Genomic DNA, 22,047 nt, shown 5'->3' with positions numbered 1-22,047 from the left:
CGCAAGTATTTTATTTTTCAGTCGGATTATTTTGGAATGTGCATGAATAGCTCATTCATAACAACCACCATAGCCTTTTTTTTTTTTTTTTGGGATAATAAAAACACACCAGCCCGTCTCCAGACTAATGAGGACTTCTTAAACTTCACTCAAAAACACAAAACACACACACACACACACACACACACACACACAAAACATGCAGACTAAAGTGTCTGACAAAGATAAATTCTCAGTTTTTAATCCCCTTCCCATTCCTCAACATACGATCATGAATTATTCGCGATCCTCCCGAACTCCAACAGAAATATATTGCCTCTTCCGTTGAAAGCGCACTGATTCGCTTCCCTCTTCGTTGCGCATGGAATCCCATCCCATTGCATTATGGGATTTCCCTTCTTGCTGGATCATTTTATATCCTTGGCAGGAGGAAAAACGAGGGAGCGAGGGAATATAATAGCTCCATCCCCTTTCATCATTATGAACCGAACCCCATTTGGCGTGGCCTCCATATTTTATCCTGGAATTTTGGGGATTCCCCCTAAGCCTACAATTTAGAATCAAAACCCAGCCACAGTCTGCCAAATGACAAAAAAAAACTAGAAAAAAAAAGAAAAGAAAAAGATAAACCTGAACACATGTACCGGTAGTTGTAAGACATGGAGTCTATTGTAAGCTATTCATCTTGGTTCTGGCAGCTTATGGCTCTGTCTGTCTGCCTGCCTGCCTGTCTGAATGTCTGTCTGTGTCTGTCAGGCCGTTGGCCACTTGTCCAGATGGATGCTGATCTCCAGGACCAGAGGCCGTGGCAGGGTGTGGAAGGCCTCTGCATCGCTGGCCTTCTTCCCCTTGTTCTTACCTGGGGGGCAGAGAGAGAGCCAAGAATAACAGCAAAATATTCATTTGTTTTATGATGATGACCCCTTCCCTTCACCACGTCCCCACCAAAATATCTCACTCCTGACCTTTAGAGGGCGTAGTTCTCTGTGTGGCTATGTTCTCTCCCCCAGCCTTTGCCTTCTTTTCTTCTTTCTTCTTGTCCTCTCTGACCTTTTTGCTCGGCTCCTTGGAACAGAGTAAAACAACGTCACACACAGGCTTTGCCTGCACATCGTCGATCAGACTCACACAACGATGCTCCGTCTTGCTTCAGAGCAGGACTGGGAGTCCAGTCCTGGAGAGGCCACAGCGTCTGCTGGTTTTTTGTGCATCTCAACACCAGAGATTAATTTAAGTCACTGATTGCAGCCTGTAGCCCAGTGGCTAAGGTACATGACTGGGACCTGGAAGGTTGGTGGCTGAAGCCCCACTGTAGCCACAATAAGATCCACACAGCTTGACCTTAACTCCACATTGCTCCGGGGGGGTTTGTTCCCTGCTTAGTCTAATCAACTGTTAGTCACAGTTACTCAGCTAAATAACAAATTATAATTTTTAATTATTGATTGGCTGAAGAACCTGCACATTGTGTTCTCAAGGTTTTGATTGGCTGCTGATCGAAAGGAAACCGTGATTACCCAGAACCGTGCCCCCCAGACTCATGTCTGACACCCCCCTCTTGATAATATCTGGGAAGGGAGTAGAATTAAATTAGACAGAAAATAAAATTAATCTCCTGTTATCCACTTGAATCACCACCTCCAAGTAGAGACTCACCGACTGTAAATCATCAGTCATCTGAAGAAGTAATTGACCGTTGGTTTTTATAATTTGGGGTGGACGTGTCAACCTCGTCAGGCTCAAGGTACCATAAGGATATGGCACATTCATATTCCAATTTTCTGAACTGTGTACAAGGGATTGGAGATGCTAAATTAAAATAAATAAAAAACAGGTGACCTGATTGCTGGTGTGAAATGACGCCGTCACCTTAGCCGACTGAACCTCCCAGCCCTGGACAGTGCCAGAGCCAGCCGCACACCCCCCTGTGGGGCTGCTGGCCACAGTCAGCAGCGGCACGCTCAGGGTTGACTGGAGGGATGACTGAACAGAATGGAACACCCAGCAGCCTGCGAATCTGGTTAACGCACAGGCAGAATGAACAGCTCAATTATCGCCGAGGTCACACCTTTTCCTGGGGTGTCCTGTCGCTCTGTTCTGTGGGCACCCCAAAATCACACCGCCTGTACACCTGGTTGCCCCCGGATACCAGGTCCTTGAGTTCCAGGTGAGCCGAGCCCAGGGTCCTCCTTACGGGGGGGTCCTGCACCAGCTCCACCTGCCTCTCCTTCTTCCGCCTCTTGTCCTTGCACTTCTGAGCGGAGCAGGTGTTGTTTGTAGGACGGGCACTCTGCTGGATCAGAGGAATCCATTATCCATTATTATACAGTATATTTATTTATATACACTCAGTATTATTAGGTATTTATTAGACTTATTATTCAGACTTCTACAGCTGTAGAGTTATGATGCGTTGTGTCTGGCCATTCTCCTCTGACGTCTCTTATTAACTGCTGCTCACTAGATTTTTTTAAATTCTTTGCACCATACTTTGCAAACTCTAGAGACTAGTGTGTATGTGAAAATCCCAGGAGATCAGCAGTTTCTGAGATACTCAAACCACCCTGTCTGTCACCAGCAATCATTCCAAGTCACTTAGATCAAATTGTTTCCCTATTCTGATTGTTGATGTGAACATTGACTGAAGCTCCTGACCCGTATCTACATGATTGTATGCACTGGACTAACTAGGTGTAATAAAGTAAAAAATGTTCCTAATAAAGTACATTTTTGGAGTGCATATTGTATTAGTTCATATTTCTCAAATGGACAAATGTCTGTCTTTGCAAATACGGGACCGTATTTATGGTGTGTATAATTTCATGGGGACAGTATTTGTGGTGTGTACGTTTCGTGGGGACAGTATTTATGGTGTGTATGTTCTTCGTGGGGACTGTATTTGTGGTGTGTATGTTCTTCGTGGGGACTGTATTTGTGGTGTGTATGTTCTTCATGGAGACCGTATTTGTGGTGTGTATGTTTCGTGGGGACAGTATTTGTGGTGTGTATGTTCTTTGTGGGGACAGTATTTGTGGTGTGTATGTTCTTCGTGGAGACCGTATTTGTGGTGTGTATGTTCTTCCTGGGGACAGTATTTGTGGTGTGTATGTTTCGTGGGACAGTATTTGTGGTGTGTATGTTCTTCGTGGGGACAGTATTTGTGGTGTGTATGTTTCGTGGGGACAGCATTTGTGGTGTGTATGTTCTTCGTGGAGACCGTATTTGTGGTGTGTATGTTTCGTGGGGACTGTATTTGTGGTGTGTACATTTCGTGGGGACAGTATTTGTGGTGTGTATGTTCTTCGTGGGGACAGTATTTGTGGTGTGTATGTTCTTCGTGGGGACAGTATTTGTGGTGTGTATGTTCTTCGTGGGGACTGTATTTGTGGTGTGTATGTTCTTCGTGGAGACTGTATTTGTGGTGTGTATGTTCTTCGTGGGGACCGTATTTGTGGCTCACCTCCTTTGCTGTCCTCTTCTTGTCAGTGACAGGTTTGGTGCCCATATTCTCTCCTGGAGAGGCAGGCCAGGACAGGACCTGTAGAACCAAATGGCCATTTCACCTATGTTCATATCATACCTTTCTGCATATGATCTTACATCTTTTTAGTTATTAATTGCATGTCTTTGTAAATTCTCATGGATCTGCGCCAGAACATTCACCACACACCAGCTGAGGCAGAGAGGGAGAGAACAATGTTTTCACCAATTGAATCAGGGGATGATTAGGTGACAGGTTGAAAGAGCCAGGGTTGGGAATTTAGCCAGGATACCAGGGAACCCCCTACTCTTTGCGAAGAGTGTCGTGGGATCTTTAATGACCACAGTGAGTCAGGACCTTGGTTTAACGTCTCATCCAAAAAACGGTGGCCCCACCACTGCGCTGGGGCACTGTGGATAATCTAGCCAGAGGGAAGATCGCCTCCTACTGGCCCACCAACACCACTTCCAGCAGCAACTTGTAGTTGTCCCAAGCACTAAGCAAGCCCACACCTGCTTAGCTTCAGCCATTTGGCAGGAGCTGGGTGCATGATGGCATGGCTGCTGGCACACCATCTGTACAGGTTGTACTATGCATTTAAAAAATGTGACCTGGCAGGGTTGATGTACCTTCTCCTCCTCCACAGTGACACGTAGCCCTCGAAGGAAGAAGCTCTTGAGGGAGACCAGGTCTGTGATGTGGTAAACGTGGGCATGGCGGTACTCTATCGGATCCGCCCACGGAAGGTTTGGGGTGCTCTTCTCCATCACTGCGGGGGAGGGGGGGGGGGGGGGGGGGGGGCATTTTACAATCAACACCCACTCTTAGCCAGACCAACTTTTATAACAAGGTCAAATGAAGGGTACTAAAAAAAAGGAATTAATTCAATGAAAGGTCCTAAATAAATGTACTATACATTTTACATAACATTTGAGTAATTTGGCAGAATAGTTAAAAACGGAATCAAATCAATATTTTTTGTGACCACCTTTCGGTGTTAAAACTGCATCACTTTTCTGAGATGGCCAACGCTGTCCTGCAGTTCTATAAGACAATCAGCAGGGAGGTTGTTCCAAGCATGTTGGAGACCTTGCCACAGTTCTTCTGCCACCTTCGGTTGGCTCCTTGCTTATGATCTCAGACAGCCTTGATCAAGTTTTTATGTAAATAGTAGTCAATTGCTTACAGTAAAATGTTACTTTTTTTAAATTAAATACAAAAATGTCTCTGTATCTTCAAAAGTGAAGATTTTGTGCACGGACCAACACTCTCTGGTTGACAAAAAGAACAAGCAGTTCCCATAAAGGCACACATCAAAAAAGTTTTCTGAGGGGCTGAGCAATAAAAAGCAGTATACTCAGTAGTGTGCAGGGTCATTCTTTCGGGGGTTTTTTTCCACTAAAAAGAAGCAACCAGGAGACTTGGGCATTTAGGTGAAAGGAATTCCCCCATTACCCCTCCTAACTCTCCCATGAGCATTTTAATAATGTCTGTACACAGGGACTAATGTTACTATAGAACCAGAGCCAATGTCAATACAGAACCTGACGTGTGTTGACACACAAACACCCACACCCCAGGGTTAAACACCACGGAACAGTGCGTTCACATCCAGGAAACCACACACTGCAGATGGCATTCATGACAATAGCCATCTTCCTCTGTCTTAAAATGGGCTGTGGTAAAGGCAGTACTGACCACAGAACTGACACAGTACTGACCACAGAACTGACCAGAGCACTGACCAGAATTCTTACCACTGTACTACTGCCGTCACAGTCCTGATGACTACCTGGAATAATTATGGGCAGGAATCAATGTTATTACCTGGGCATTATGGGCAGGAATCAGTGTTATCACCTGGGCATTATGGGCAGGAATCAGTGTTATCACCTGCGCATGAGCCACTTTCAGACGACCTGCTGCCCCCATTCCCAGCCGGGGGGCCTGTGTGGGGGGTGGTGGGGTGCAGTTCCTCCCCCCGATACCGCTGCACCTCCTGCGGGGGCTCGTCCTGCTCCCCAGGTCCTCTGGAGCAACCCAAACTCCCGTCAGAGGCAAGTGAGACTGCCAGACCTGGGGGAGCCACTGACTCCCTTCCCACCTGCGGCGTCAAAGCAGTGACATCATCAGAGGACATCACCACTGACATCACCACTGACATCACCACTGACATCACCACTGGACATCACCTGCCATTACCTGAAATTCCCTGACATGACATTACCTGACATGACATTGCCTGGCATCACCTGAAGTGGTATCATGTTACTGACATTCATACAATGCACTCTTTTACACAGAGGCGTGCCTTTTCATCTTCATCACTAGGACTAGGGTAACGGATCGAGGTTTGATCTCGGGTGCACAAGGCTGCCTAGGGATTTCCTGCCTTCCGTCTCTCTCAAAACGTCTGACGCACGTCTGGTGAAAGTGTTTCACTGTGGGCTCGCGTGTCCCGTCATGACTCCGGGGTGAAAGCGTGACCGGCCCAGGGAACAGGTTTGTCCGGGTCTCACGTGCGGTGGAATTCCCAGCACAGAGTGTGCAGGCAAGCTCTCTGAATGGACAATGGGGAACATTATCCGCATGGAAATGAGGAAAGGAGGATGATACCAAATGCAGGCGATGCATGGAGGTAAAGAAAGGGGGATGATACCAAATGCAGGTGATGGAGGTAAAGAAAGGGGGATGATACCAAACACAGGTGAACGGGGAGAGTGGCCTGCCTTGTTCTCCGCGGGACTCAGGAACTCGTAGGTCACCAGGTAGCTGTACGTGATGATGGGGAACTCGGGTGCACTGCTGTCGGAGGCCAGCAATGGGTTCGGTACCCCTCTCATCCGCTGCACCGTCACCGTGACAACCGCCGCACTTGTGATGTCATCTGATGGAGGTCATCAAATTTTTTTATTATTATTTGCTGATACTGTTGTTTTACAATCTTATTTTTTTTTTAAAGATTGTACATTTGTTCTTCATCTCTGTTCTACTTCAAGTGTTGCGGCAATTTTGATTCTTGTGAAAGGTGTGTGTGAATTAGGCATTAGTGCTATTTTTATATCAAGACTGGAAACCACAAACACAGTCTGAATAAAAGCTGTTCAATTGCATTCCCACAGTTTACTGGAAATATTGCCAGATAAGGAAATGAATTCCCTGTTTCTTTAATCATTAATCTCCTTTAAACGCAGGTGAAAATTTATACTTGAATCAATATTTATTTAAGGCTTATACTTTAACACTGCACATATTTGAACAAGAGGGGGGGGGGGGGGGGGGTTTGATTTAAACTTTAAACCGATTTAAATGAGGCAGGTGTGAAAGCGCCCTTAGACTGATTCTGTAATTCATCAGATATCACCAGTTCCCTGGATTAGCGGAAGTGTGCAGGGTAGCACAAGGAGAGCCCCCTCCCGTCACCTCGTCTGCGGGCCATGCCGTGGAAACCATGCCGCTCGTCAGGTGTCACCCGGCGGCCGTCCAGGTACAGCAGCCTGGGCAGGCTGTCCAGGAGGAGGCCGGGGTAGGAGGGGGTCAGGGTGAGGGGGTTCCCCTCCAGACCCAGGGTCCTGAGCTGGGGCAGCGTGGAGAGCGAGTCCACCAGGACCAGCTGCTCCACAAACCCACACCAGCTCAGGTCCAGAGACACAAGCGCAGGCCTGGGGGCAGAACACCCATCAGGAGGAGAAATGGACCTCCTTACGGAGGGGGCAGCCTAAAACCTAGTGGCTAAGGTGCCCATAACCTAGTGGATAAGGTGTCTGTAGCCTAGTGGATAAGGTGCCTATAGCCTAGTGGCTAAAGTGTCTGTAGCCTAGTGGCTAAGGTGCATATAACCTAGTGGATAAGGTGTCTGTAGCCTAGGGAATAAGGTGCCTATAGCCTAGTGGCTAAAGTGTCTGTAGCCTAGTGGCCAAATTGCATATAACCTAGTAGGTAAGGTGTCTGTAGCCTAGTGGCTAAAGTGCCTAAAACCTAGTGGCTAAGGTGCCTATAGCCTAGTGGCTAAAGTGTCTGTAGCCTAGTGGCTAAGGTGCATATAACCTAGTAGGTAAGGTGTCTGTAGCCTAGTGGCTAAGGTGTCTGTAGCCTAGTGGCTAAAGTGCCTAAAACCTAGTGGCTAAGGTGCCTATAGCCTAGTGGCTAAAGTGTCTGTAGCCTAGTGGATAAGGTGCTTGCCTGGGACTTGGAAGGTTGGTTTAAACCCCAGTGTAGCCACGATAAGATCTAACTGTTGGGGCCCTTGAGCAAGGCCTTTAATCCCACATTACTCCAGGAGGGGACTAGCCCCTTCTTAGTCTAATCAACTGTAAATTGCTTTGGATAAAAGCATCAGCTCAATAATTGTAATGTAAACATTCTGCAGACAAAACACACTAGCACAGTGGCTTAACCAGACTGTGGGCCCCATCCACACATAAGAACAGTGCCTTAACAAGTACCCAACAGGGCCCGTGCCACAATATTTGTTAAATCTTATTCATTAATATTCAGAAGACAGACAACAAATGTTTCGGTTTCAATGGCAGGGAGACTCAAATGGAGCTGAGTATCTTGTAGGTGGAGACAATCTGTGATCTCCCTTCACACGCAAGTCTTTGTGTCCACCTGCTGGATGCTTGGGGTAATGACAGCCACATTCAAAAAGCTCAATGCTTGTGGAGAAAGTGAAGTGAAGCAGCTTAACAGAATGTTTATATTGTTTGAACTGGAACTGTGTAATATTAGAAACCGTTTTCCTCGAGTGATGATGTAATGTCTGCTCTTTGTGACATAGAGTGATGAAGTAATGTCTGCTCTTTGTTACGTACAGTGATGATGTAAGACGGATGGTGACTGCTAAAGTCCCGTCTCAATGGCGATACTGACCAGAAGGAGGCTGTGAGGAGCTGTGCGTCGGAGGCGGAGCCTAGCTTGTTGAAGGCGAGCCCCAGGTGTTGCAGATGGGGAGGGGGATGCTGGGATAGGCCCTGCAGGCTGCTTACCTGGTTAGCACACACCTCCAGCACCTGGGGAGCAGAGACAAGCTCACACAAATACAAGAGAGGGACTATAGCCTAGTGGCTAAGGGGCCTGTCGCCTAGCAGCTGAGGTGCCTATAGCCTAGCGGCTAAGTTGCCTCTAGGCTAGTGCTAAAGCTTAGTGCCTAAGGGGCCTATAGCCTGGTGGCTAAGGTGCCTGAAGAGCGCAGCTGCCTCTCTTCGGGGGAAAAGCTGGGTGGTTTGAGGCTGCAAAGTGAGGTGATTTACCAGTGGACAGATAAGACACCCTCCGCCTGCTTGTTAGTAAGCACAGACTGCAGATAAAGTTATCTCTCTTTCTCTCACTTTGCATTGAGTTTTTTTCCACTTTTGCACTGGTAACCACGACCACTTACTGTCATAAAATGTTTTCTGTGAAAATCTGTATCTAATCTAAAAAAGAAATCTATCTCTGTAACAAGGGCTGTACAGTCATACCACCCCCAACCCTTCTGGCACCACTGATTCTCTCATTGTGGCATTCTGGCAGCCCACGAGTCTTCCCCGAGACTCACCCGGAGGGACCTGGGGAGGTGTGCGGACGGGAGGTGGGAGATGTGGTTGGCCGTCAGCACCAGCTCTTTCAGCCTGGCGAACCTCAGCACACCGTCATCGATGACTGAGACCTGGAATGGGGTTATCAGACGGAAATAGAGCGTGAAGCCCGGCCTATCAGCCCCATCTGAGCAGAAAACCACACCGGCACAGAAAACACATCGAGTGCGTAGATGTACTCTAGGCAATAGAGCCTTTTCCTCTTGAGTCCCTCTCCTGTGGAACGATTTACCCGCTGAAATTCTTACCTACTGTAAATCCTCAAATTGTGTCTGGGGTCTTTTATTTACTTAGGCTGCAGAAAGCACAGGCCTTTATTTGGGGCAGGCTCGTATTCGAGGCAGGCCTTTATTTATTATTAGGCTTCTGTTGTAGAATTTTATTCTTAGAAACAAAGTAAAAGGCTACACTTAAAGTGGGCCAACACTGTTCAACACTTCCTGTAACCGTTCAGAAATCAATTAGTGTAGGCTAATCAGGAAACACCGTTTGGTAAGTCATAGTGTCAGTCTTAACAGACTTAGTTTATTGCTAATATTCTCAAACACAATAAATCACATACAAGTCCAGAATCCATAAAATAACAACTTGCCAGACACGCCTTCATGAACAATAACAAATTAGCGTAGATAACAGCAAGTTAAGGATCTTTTTTTCCTAAAGTGCGTTTTATTGTGAGACATGCGTTTCGTTTGGAGCAGCATACCGGTAGGCTATCAAAAGATTTTCGCTTTGGCTTGGGATTTAATTTACTTTTGGACTGTTTGATTCTATTGCTAAATGTTGGGACTGATGGGCACTGAAATCTGGGGGGTATTTGATGGTTCACTGTTTTTCTTTTTTTGTTATTAAAGTTTTTATTTCGTCAATTATACACAAACAGACAGTATTATTACTTTTAGTTATACAACATTTAAAGGCCTATGCGAAATATATACACGAAAAGCAACCAAAATAAACATTTATCAACAGCAGTACATCCAGATCAACACAGTGTCCCAGCTGCGCTGTGAGCGAAAAATCGATCCCATGACCTCTCAAATTTCCCACCTTCATTATTGACTCTAGCCAAACATATGTTCATATGATACTATTTCTAACATAGCTTCCATCCATTTTTTAATGCCTGGAGAGGATGTACTTTTCCATCATCCGAGGATCATTCGGGCAGCCGTGACCACCCCTGCATTTATCATTACCAGGTCATCCCTTGAAATATTGGACAATTCTGTTTGGTCTCCCAGTAGGGATATTCTTGGTGACACAGGTATCGTCGTACCCAGCCACTCCCCTATCTTTCTTCCAAAATGGGTAAACAAGTCCACACTCCCAAATAGCATGAAAGAATGTTCCTGTTTCTGTCTGACATTTCCAACATAAATTATTGGTCAGCAGGCCCATCCTGTGGAGCCTAGAAGGAGTAAAATAAAACCTATGTATTACCTTGTACTGAGTAAATTTCCCCCTAGCCTCCTTTATATATCTCCCGGTATCTGATAATATTTTTGACCACTCCTCATCACTCAGATCACACCTTAAGTCCTTCTGCCATGGTGTCTGATGGTTCACTGTTAAGTTTTATGTAGTTGAAAGAGTGTCGGGATTTCCACCCGTCTCTTTATTGCGAGCCAAGGAAGCCGCTTTCATTCATTCATTGAACGTGCGCTGTGCTGTAAATACATGGAAACCTTATTGCGTAGCCAAGTAGCCTAAATTGAGTTAATTTTTAATTTTGCCTGATTTACTTTTTATTAAATTTATAGGCTGGAATGCCTTGCGGCAACAATTGTGTTTAAATGTATAGCCTTTGGCAAGCTACTTAGAAGCGGGCGGCAAGCGACTGGTAGCTTGAGAGCAACGTGTTGGAGACCCATGGTGTAGGACAAAATATTAAAAAGAGCTCTTTTATTGAAATGAGTTAAATCGAAACAATGTCTTCTAGTGCTCATGGACTGATAGCCCTACTTGTAGGCAATATTACCCCGGCTTGTATTTGGCGGCCGGCCTTTATTTGTCCCAATCGGCCACGCCCCCAGCTATTATCCGAGGCCCTGCTTCAAATAGAATCCCGGACACAATTTGAGGATTTACTGTATGTAGCAAATCCTTTGGTTGAGGGACACGGCTTGGTGTTGGCATGGACCGGAAAGTCTCTGGTGGACTAAGTCGCAATATCATGGACCCTCTGTGTTGTGTGGATCTAGCCGTGGTCTGGTGTTGATCGCCTTAGGGTCGCCCTCATGTCTGTGCCGGTCCCTTGCCTCTTGTCTCCTAGTTATGCTGCCATAGTGTAATTCTGCCATAGAGTAATTCTGCCATAGTGTAATTCTGCCATAGTGTAATTCTGCCATAGAGTAATTCTGCCATAGTGTAATTCTGCCATAGAGTAATTCTGCCATAGTGTCATTCTGCCATAGAGTAATTCTGCCATAGTGTAATTCTGCCATAGAGTAATTCTGCCATAGAGTAATTCTGCCATAGTGTAATTCTGCCATAGAGTAATTCTGCCATAGTGTAATTCTGCCATAGTGTAATTCTGCCATAGTGTAATTCTGGCGGGGTTTTCCTAATTGCACACAGGTATCTCTTTTCCCCCCTTTCTGCTGTCCTGCTTCTCTCTTTCAATTTTACCACTTTTACCATCCACTAATCGTTGTTTTGTTACTCTGGATCTGGTCTTAACAACCAATTTATGACACAGAAATAGCAAATATAGCAGTCATGCCTAAAAATCCTGCTATCAGACTTATTATTTCATTACTTCTCAACTTTCACAAGTTTGTCATGTGTCACCAGATCCTACGCTCTACTTTAGCCGTAAGCTTTCCTCCTGGACTGCAAATGCTTTTATTAATGAGCTGCCAGACTCATTTGTGCACTGTGGGGATTTCCTTGGCTCCAGCCAAAATGCATACACAACTAGCATTAACTTAATTGCTCAGCTGACTGATGACATGAATAACATACTTTGCAGAACCCTGGATACTACCGCACCTCTTAAGAGAGAAAGGTTTGCCATAAGAAATTTGCACCTTGGTACAATGACTTGGTACTCGTGCTCTCAAGCAAGCTTCACGCCAACTTGAGCGTAAATAACGCTCTATGAAATTGCAGGTATTGCTCCATGCCTGGAAAGACAGCCTACTAACCTACAAACATACCCTCTCCACAGCACGTTCATCATATTTCTATACCTTAATTGATGAAAACAGAAACAATCCTAGGCACCTGTTTAAAACTGTTGCCAGACTGACTAAGAATCATGTTGATCCCTGTGTCTCAATATCGTTCAGTAGCAATGATTTCATTAATTTCTTTGATGACAAAATTATAAAAATCAGGGACTAGATTCAAAGTTCTTCTGCCACCCCTCCTACAGGGTCTGTCCTTCCATCCACTCAACACATAGATGCAGAATCCTCGGAAGGACCAATGGCCTATCTGAACTCTTTTACTCCAATAGAGCTCATTGATACCATAGTTAATTCTTCTAAATCTTCTACTTGTCTTCTAGACCCTATCCCAACAAAGCTACTACCAGTGACTGGATCACCACTCCTACATATTGTCAATGCTTCTTTAGCATCTGGACACGTACCACAGACTCTTAAACTTTCAGTCATCAAACCACTTCTTAAGAAGCCAAACTTAGATGTGAAAGATTTGTCCAACTACAGACCCACCTCCTGTTCCTGTGTAAAGTACTAGAAAAGGTCATTTCAAAACAACTTGGTTCATTTCTGCACCCCAATCATGTATTGGAAGTTTTTCAATCTGGTTTTAGACCCTTCCACAGCACTGAAACAGCCCTGGTTAAAGAATTCAATGACCTCACTCTTCTGACAGTGGCTGCATCTCTGTACTTGTGTTTGTTTTGCTAAACTCAGATAAGACCGAGATAATGGTAGTGGGGCCCAAGTCCTTGAGACATATGACGATAGGCTAAACATTAATGGAATTTCCATCAGTTCAAGTGCTGTCATCAAAGACCTTGGTGTTACTTTTGATCCAGATCTTGCGTTTGATGCACATATTAAAAACATCTCTCGGGTTGCTTTTTATCACTTGAAGAATATCTCCAAAATTTGGAAAATACTGTCCCTAAATGATGCAGAAAAGCTAGTCCATGCTTTTGTTACCTCAAGATTAGATTACTGCAATGCTCTTTTGTCTGGATATGCAAATTCCTCTATGAAATGGCTCCAGCTAATTCAAAATTCAGTAGCTCGTATTCTCACTAGAACAAGGAGATTTGAGCACATCAGCCCAGTGTTAGCTTTGCTTCACTGGCTGCCTTTTAAATTCCGAATAGATTACAAAATACTATTTCTGACTTTTAAAGCCTTACATGGGCTTGCCCCTCTGTATTTAAATAATTTACTTCATCCTTATACTCCCTCACGAATACTCCGTTCGCAGGGTGCAGGCCTCCTTGTTATTCCTAGAATAACTCAAAGTTCCATAGGTAGCAGAGCCTTTTCCTATCATGCTCCGTTCCTGTGGAACAAATTGCCTGCTCATGTTCTGGGTGCAGACACTATCACTTTATTTAAAACTAGGCTAAAAACATATCTCTTTAGTCTGTCCTATAGTTATAGCTACAGAGTCTCTGGTGGACTTGGCAGTTAGTGCTGTCAGTGGATCATTGTCGGTAGTGCTGTGTTAAGCATAACCAGTCATGGTCTGGTGGTGACTGTCTCAAGCATGCCCTCATGGCTGTGTTGGCCACTGCCTTAGCTATGCTGCCATAGCCTTATTCTGCCTTATCTGCTGGTTCTCCTTATCGCACGCAGGCACCTCTGTCTCCTGCTGTGATTCATCAATTACCATCTGGACCCCCTAACAATGTTACTTACCTCTTCTCCCCGCTCTCGGCACCTGCCCAGAGCGCTAGCCCAAATTTCCCTGCGCATCCCCTCCTGGGCGGAGGTCCAGCCTAAGACCAGCTGTGCACCTCCCTCCTGCCACTGCTGATTCGGCTGTAGCACCAAGCCTGTCCCCTTCCCTGACAGCGCCACCCATTGGTTTTCCTGCCATCCCTCTACCTCATCTCTGCTTCAACTTTATAATTGGACATTTATGTAGTTTTATTTAATCTGGTTTTCTGTTTAAAATGATTCTTTCTACAAACCGGTGCAACCAGCGGCAGATGGTTCCCCTACTGAGTCAGGTTCTGCTCAAGGTTGCTTCCTGTTGCCGGGGAGTTTTTCCTTGCCACTGTTGCCCTAGGCGTACTCTTGGGGCCCGGTTTCTCGGTAAAGCTGCTTTGTGACGAAGAAAAAATTGATCGATTGTTTCTGCCCTCCTCCCCCTGCTCCGGGCTCTGGCCTGGAGCTGTAGCTCAAGCAGCACAACCTGACCCTGGCTCCAGCTAACCTGCTACTTCTGCCTGCTACGAATCTTCCCGGATAATACATCTATATTTGTCATCTGCATAATTATTATTTGCATAATTTATTGTTTGTATGATTAATGACTAAATATATTCATTTAATTTAGTTATATATTACATATAAACGCTACTGTTAAACTCACTGTTTGGCCCAGTGCTGGCCAGAAGCAGATGAGGTCCCCCTCTGAGCTTGGTTCTGCTCTGCCCTGTTAGTCAGGCAGTTTTTCCCGGCCGCTGTCGCTCCAGGCTTGCATTGAGGGGGACTCAGGCCCAGGCTATTCTGTAAAGGTGCTTTGTGACAATCTCGCTGTACGAATAAAATAAATAAATACAATTGAAAACCACGTCTGCTAAAAAAATAACCAAGCAAAGACCAGCCATACACCCCCAGATCGAGCGCGGGAAGCAGCTTCTTTCCGCCGTCGGTTCCACTTTTATATTTCCGCACAACTACTCACAACACTGAGCGTGAGCACATCAAATATTACATACCCCAAAGCCCGACGGAAGCCAAGGCACCCCCCTGAATAAGATTATGCTGTTCTGTGCAGTGTTCATTTTGCTTTGGGTATGTTACATGTGAATCATACAACGAGCATACAACGTGGGTAATCTGAAGCTTTTTCTTTTCTTTTTTTTTCTTTTTCAGATGGTGAGGTGGTGTCTTTCAAGTGTATGAGTCGTCATCCAATGGAATGAGACGCAAAATATATTTATATTAGCACATCTTTAAAGGGAAAGACCTCGCTGGGGAAGGAAGTCAAACTAGACACGAACTCACCCCCTTGTCCACGATTCGCAGGGTTGTGAAATACTCGCACACGGCGTTGTGGGCGAGGCGGGCTGGTGACGTCACAGACCGCTCCTGCGAGGCTGCAGCCTGAGGGCCCCAAGTCTCCGCCTCCTGTCGCCAATGAAGACTTAGCATTACATTGCAGACAATAAATTACAGTTATTCAGCTGACGGTTTTATCCAAAGCGACTTACAGTTGATTAGACTAAGCAGGGGACAATGTGGGGTTAAGGGCCTTGCTCAAGGGCCAAACAGATCTTGTTGAGGCCACACCAGGGCTTGAACTTCCAACCTTCTGGATCCCAGTCATATACCACTGGGCTACAGGCTGTCCCTCGCTTTAGCATTAGCGTTCAGCGCAGTCATTCACAATGACTCTGCGTCATTCCAATATTTAGCAAATATATAATCTCTGCAATGGATAGATATCTCTGTTATATCCATCTACTATTACACCTTGCTGGCCAGCGGAGGATGGGCTCCCCTCTATAGCCGGGCTCCTCCTGAAATGTAGTTTTTTTTTCTCACCGCTATCTGAGAATTTTTCTCCCCACTAGACAGTTTTTTTATTTTTTACCTCACTCGCTATTTTGGGGGTTCAGGTCTGGTGTTTGCCTTTTGGCTGCTCTGTACAGGGTGAAGAAACGCTATACAAATAAAAACTAATGGGAGTGCTAATGTTTCAGTGAGCCAATGAAGACACAGCCACTATGTTAGCATTTGAGCCCTGCTCAGTCACTTTACCGATAATATTGCAGTGGCCAGAAACACTCATTTTTTACTGCTCTGACTGCAGAAAAAGCAACGCTTCAGAAGTTGTAGCAGTTGTACCTGTACACTCTGGAATCTAAGTATCTGTCAGGACTAGTCCACCATAGTCACACACACCTGGCCCAGTGCAGACGTCTGGCAGTCATAGCTGTGTGTGTTTGGTTTCCCAGCGCAGGGGAATCGGCCTGTGCGGCTGAAACTCTTACTCTCCCATAGTAAGATTAAAGGAGCACTGTCACGCTTGTTTCAGTTGAGTTTATTTGGATTAAATGCTTAAATTATGTGTGTCGGCATTTTTAAAATCACCATCAGTGTAGCCGTTTCCTAAATGAGGGGCAAAACTTCGAAGGGCGAACAGTCAGTGGAGGGCGAGGCAGCCGAAGCTATGGATACTTCCTTCCAATTAATCATCTTATTGCTGCAGAAGAAGTTGGTATGTACTGCAGGATGTAGCAAGGGTTCAAAGTCATTTTTGGCTGTGATGCAACCTCTGTGTTTCCGTTGTCTGTGTTCCTCCGCTGTCTCTCTTGCTCACGCAATTCTTCCACTGGAAATTCCAGTTCAAAAGTTACACTTACAGTGGGAGCAATAATTATTTGATCCCTTGCTGATTTTGTAGGTTTGCCCACTTACAAAGAATGGAACTGTGTAGAATTTTAATCATAGGCACATTTTAACATTGAGAGACAGACTATCACAAAATAATCCACAATAACAACATCATATAAATTTTTATAAATTTAATATCATATTTTCACATGAAATAAGTATTTGATCTATAGAACAATAGGACTTAATACTTGGTGGAGAAACCTTTGTTGGCAAGCACAGAGGTCAGACGTTTATTGTAGTTTTTCACCAGGTTTGCACAGATCTTGGGAGGGATTTTGGTCCACTCCTCTTTGGTCTGATCCTCTCCAAATCCTTAAGGTTCCGAGGCTGTCGCTTGGCGACTCGAAGCTTCAGCTCCCTCCACAGATTTTCGATGGGATTTAGGTCTGGAGACTGGCTAGGCCACTCCAGGACCTTAATATGCTTCTTTTTGAGCCACTCCTTTGTTGCCTTGGCCGTATGTTTTGGGTCATTGTTATGTTGGAAGACCCATCCACGACCCATTTTCAGTGCTCTCACTGAGGGAAGGATGTTGTCGCCCAAAATTTCCTGGTACATGGCCCCATTCATCCTCCCCTCGATACGGTGAAGTCGTCCTGTCCCCTTAGCTGAGAAACACCCCCAAAGCATAAGGTTTCCACCTCCATGCTTCACAGTGGGGATGGTGTTCTTGGGGTTGTACTCAGCATTTCTCTTCCTCCAAATACAGCGAGTCGAGTTGATGCCAAATAGCTCTATTTTGGTCTCATCTGACCACATCACCTTCTCCCAAGCCTCCTCTGGATCATCCAGGTGTTCTTTGGCAAACTTCAGACGGGCCTGTACATGTGCCTTCTTCAGCAGAGGAACCTTGCGCGCGCAGCAGGATTTTAATCCTTCATGGTGTAGTGTGTTACTGATGGTTCTCTTCGTGACTGTGGTCCCAACTGCCTTCAGGTCATTAACAAGCTCCTCCTGTGTAGTACTGGGCTGATCCCTGACCTTTCTCATGATCATTGATACCCCACGAGGCGAGATCTTGCGTGGAGCCTCAGACCGAGGGCGATTGGTGGTGACTCTGTGTTTCTTCCATTTTCTAATAATTGCTCCAACAGTTGTTAACTTCTCACCAAGCTGCTTGCTTATTTTCTTGTAGCCCATCCCAGCCTTGTGCAGGTCTACAATTTTGTCCCTGATGTCCTTAGACAGCTCCTTTGTCTTGCCCATGGTGGAAACGTTGGAATCTGAATTATTGTGTGGACAGGTGTCTTTTATACAGCTACATAACGATGTAACGAGTTGACACAGGTGTTTTGGGTAATGAGTTGAGATTAGGAGTGCTTCTTAATGGAAAACTAACTGGTCTGTGGGAGCCAGAATTATTGCTGATTGGTAGGGGATCAAATTTCATGCAAAAATACGATAATAAATTAATTAAATTTATATGATGTTGTTATTGTGGATTATTTTGTGATATTCTGTCTCTCAATGTTAAAATGTACCTATGATTAAAATTCTACACAGATCCATTCTTTGTAAGTGGGCAAACCTACAAAATCAGCAAGGGATCAAATAATTATTGCTCCCACTGTATTTCTTCGTCAAAATCGAAAAGGTTGTCCTCTAACTTGGCAAAGTCAGAGCTGTCCGTCATATCGCTCAGGCTAGCCGTGATATTTGTATGCTAATGTTACCCTATTTTCGTGGGAGTGTTATGTGATCACTTGCATGGGTGGTCATCCATAAACCGGTCTCTGCGTTCAAGGGTGGAGTTTGAGCACCCGTTACCTTCTGGGAAACACAGGCTGGAGACTCACTGTACATGTTTGCCCTTAGAAGTTTTGCCCCATATTTAGGAAACGGCTACACTGACGGTGATTTTAAAAATGCCTACAACTTAAACAGGCGTGAGAGTGCTCCTCTAAAACATGATTTAAAACTCCCATATATTACATAAAAATTTAATGTACAACTTCACATGGTAGTTTGGTTTACCGTGAGAATGAAACAGCAACCATTAAGGGTGAATAAGGAATAGTAAAATCAGCCAGTCACATGAACTTTTCAATACACTGAATGGACATGATACTATATTCAAATTTATTCACTGATATTTATAAAAATAAAATGCATTTACAGTATTGGAAATGTTTTTGTTTTGACTGGGTACTTCAGCACATTGGATTTGAAATGAAACAATGAATATTAGGTTTAAGTGCAGACTGTCAACTTTAATTTATGGGTATTTACGTCTGTACCAGGTGAACCAAGTAGGAATTGCAGCCCTTTTTATGCATACGTATTTATACAAATGCATTCTTGAATTTCAATCCAGTGTGCTGGAGTACAGAGCAATTGTGTCACTGTATTTCAGAATATTGCATAAATACACATTTGATATATTGTCAAATGTAAACATGCTGCATGCACTTCATAATGTAAAACACTTAGAATGTGTATGTATGTATGTGCATGTGTGTACATATGTATGTAGTATAAACCAGCACATTAAGTTAAGCAAGTTATTGCATATTCTCATCCTTATTTTTGTATTTCTGACCCCCTTCTCTCATGAAATAAAAAAAAAATGATCACAAAAAATAATAAACTTATCATGAAATATAATTATGATATATTTTGCATTTACTATGTGTTTCCCAAAACATTTTATATCATGGAAATGCATTATATTTTATGTTAAAAAATCAGCAAGATCTAGGGTCATTAATTACCTACACACTAGACTGGAGACTATCCAGCACTGGGTGACCCCTAAACTTCAACACGCCCAAGGTAACTGCCTCAACTGCATTACATAGCTAACGCCAGCAACTGCCAACAACATACTTACTTTATGATATCACCCGGGAATTTACCTTCAGCTGATTTCTATCAATCGTACATTATCACACATTTCCGGTCTGAGTAACATTTCCGACCTGGAAGGAAATTCGTTGCCCTTCCTTGTGGTCTACTTTTTAAAAACGCTTCTAAATAATTATGTGTTATGTAATTATGTAAAAATGTGTCACGACGAAGGCCATGGCTAACATCAATAAAACATAAAACCTCCATTGGTCAACTCAATGTTTTTTTGTGTACGAGCTGTTGGCCTATGTTCAAGGGATTTCTCCCATCCACAGAGTAATGCCAAGATGCTGCTAGACTTCAGTCATCCACAAGACTAACTGCCCCTTGATTTAATATAGAACACATTCTAAATATACTATCTATCCTCTCGTAAAATGTTTCATTAAATTTCTTTTTATATTTTTTATATTTTTTTCACCTCACGCAGGAGTTTAGGCTACATTATATTTCCGCCCACTTCTGGGTTCTTTTGAGAACTTATTGGCTTAACCTGCGTTACCTTCGTACTAGATTCCGCAGGCTACTCTGCTAAACCCCGGAGTTATTATTATTATTATTATTATTATTATTATTATTATTATTATTATTATTATTTTGAAGATAAAGGACGCACCCAGCTCCCTTGTCCACAGGGGAAGTTATGTAGACTCAGGCGATGCAGTTCCTTCTCGAAAGCAGAAGACACGGTTCGGTTACTCATTCCCAAGAAGGAAAGAGAGGAAGAGGTCCCCGCGAGGCGACAGAGAGGGGACAACGTTCGCCACTGCGTCTTCGTTAAAGTAACCTACTTGAGCACTTTTTGTTCTAAATGTCTTCCTTTGCAACTCCATATAACACAACACTATTTACGCAAGACAAGACTGTTTATGACTGAGCGAACTTACCACCACCTGCCAGACAGTGTGACCGTCCCCAAAGGTTGCCTGGCAACGCGTTGTTGTTGACGCTGTGGATGCCCCCCCCCCCCCCGTACTGTCCCTTGAGTGACAGAACGGAATAGCCTACTATTGTAACAAGCTGAGAGGCCGTAAACAATAAAAAGCTTGATCGTACACATAGGACGCAGTTTTCCAGAATTATCATTATTACTATCCCGTTACCTATTATTATTGCTATTATCATCATAGACCTAGTAGGCTAATAGTTGCCTAATGGCAAATTACTGATGCCCCATAATGTCATTACCACTTCTGGTCAAGAAGAAAACGGTAATGTATAGCGATTTACACACCAGATGAAAGGGGCTCAGAGAAACAAAAAAGGGCACAGATATAGGTTTTCGGAGTATTCATCTTCTTTAATCACAGTGTTTCCATAATGTGTACATTTTTATTTGTGTTATTCCCATTAGCTATTCCTCGCTCCACCTGACCCATCAGGTCAAAGGGTAAGAAGTATAGTGGCAGGAAATTGTTACATGAAAAGACTCGATACAGAGAAGCTCTAGGGACAGAACATGGGGAGGCAAATTCCCCAAGGTTTTGTGAAAAATTAGTTTGTTCTCGTATCGACAAAGTCGGTTACAGTTACAAACCTTTTGTGTTTCTGAGGGTCCTATTTTATTTATTTGTTTTCCGTGTTATTAAAAAAATAAAATAGAAACATGAATATCACTGAACATCAAAAATATTCTCAAGGACACAGCACACTGAGTGTGGTCGATCTGGATTTCAACTCGGGCCTTTGGCTATAAGGAGTTATTTTGTGTGAAAGGACATGTATGTGCGTGTGCGGTTCCTGTCATGTTATAAATGGAAAACAACAAAGCATAAATTCCGCACAGATATTAGGCAGGTTGTTGTGCTTATTCAGTATTAATGCTATGCGTATGACGTCGCCAATCATTATGCATGTTATTATTAAAACCAATTGTGTATTAGTTCATTCCATTCTGTGGTATGACTTGAAAATGGTTGTCCACGGATATTTTCCATCCAACTTAGCAGAATTACTGGGCAAAAATGGTGAGAAGACTGCAAAGTCCTGGTCCTGGGAGGAAATGCTAACTTTTGTTTGGGGGTTAGGGTGGGGGTTCAGCACATTAAACACAATACACGTAGCACAAATACGCCAGATAAGTCAGTTTTTCAGCCACAGGGTAGTGAGCAATTTTTGTCTACGCTTCATCTACACCTCTTGGGTTTCACAGTACTAGAAAGCCTTTAGGTGTGGGCACTCTGGTTAAAATCTAAGTAAAATCTACAAATGAAAGCTAAAACCACCAACGCTCAGTGACACACTCAAAATTACACTGAATTAGTCAAACGGGGGCCTTCCAACCTACCCAGGGGTGCCCCTGCAGGGTTGCTTTGCCCTTTTCATATTCGATTGACATGTGCGGTGTGTGTCACATTTAAGTCTGTCACTGTTTGTAAAGGAAGGTTTAAAATAAAAAATAAAAAAAACCTTCAGAAGTCCACCTCCGCTGTGTTCTTCCACAACTAGGAGCCCAGGAGACGTGGTTGACCAGATTCTGCGCTGAACTCAGATTATCTCGCAAGATAATATTCGGTGTACATTTAGCAATTCTTTCCTCAACATAAAAGCCACAGGTCTGAATATAAGTACG

General features: G+C 44.1%; 1 protein-coding gene across 1 annotated transcript; it reads right to left on the bottom strand.

Moving 5' to 3' along the window:
* Nucleotides 1–319: 319 nt before the first annotated feature.
* LOC133139965 (leucine-rich repeat-containing protein 43-like) lies at nt 320–21,813 on the bottom strand. Its single transcript, XM_061259456.1, has 13 exons — nt 21,763–21,813; nt 20,363–20,401; nt 15,234–15,356; nt 9,021–9,131; nt 8,354–8,493; nt 6,905–7,143; nt 6,211–6,368; nt 5,375–5,585; nt 4,111–4,250; nt 3,461–3,538; nt 2,069–2,293; nt 966–1,065; nt 320–859 (listed from the first exon to the last, which is right to left on the bottom strand). The coding sequence occupies exons 1-13, from the start codon at nt 21,811–21,813 to the stop codon at nt 753–755; spliced, it is 1,722 nt and encodes a 573-aa protein (XP_061115440.1). The 3' UTR covers nt 320–752.
* Between the last annotated feature and the right edge of the window lie 234 nt (nt 21,814–22,047).

Source organism: Conger conger, chromosome 11 (assembly GCF_963514075.1).
Source record: "Conger conger chromosome 11, fConCon1.1, whole genome shotgun sequence".
NCBI lineage: Eukaryota > Metazoa > Chordata > Actinopteri > Anguilliformes > Congridae > Conger > Conger conger.
Note: the sequence above shows the minus strand (reverse complement) of the source record. Positions and strands in the feature narration are given on the sequence as shown.

Excerpts from the sequence above, each read along its gene's own strand:
- LOC133139965 (XM_061259456.1), bottom strand. The coding sequence starts at position 21,813 with ATGTCAATCGAATATGAAAAGGGCAAAGCAACCCTGCAGGGGCACCCC. Across the intron at positions 15,357-20,362 it reads ACACTGTCTGGCAGGTGGTG|GAGGCGGAGACTTGGGGCCC; the intron begins GTAAGTTCGCTC and ends CATTGGCGACAG. Across the intron at positions 4,251-5,374 it reads TGAAAGTGGCTCATGCGCAG|TGATGGAGAAGAGCACCCCA; the intron begins GTGATAACACTG and ends CCTCCCCCGCAG.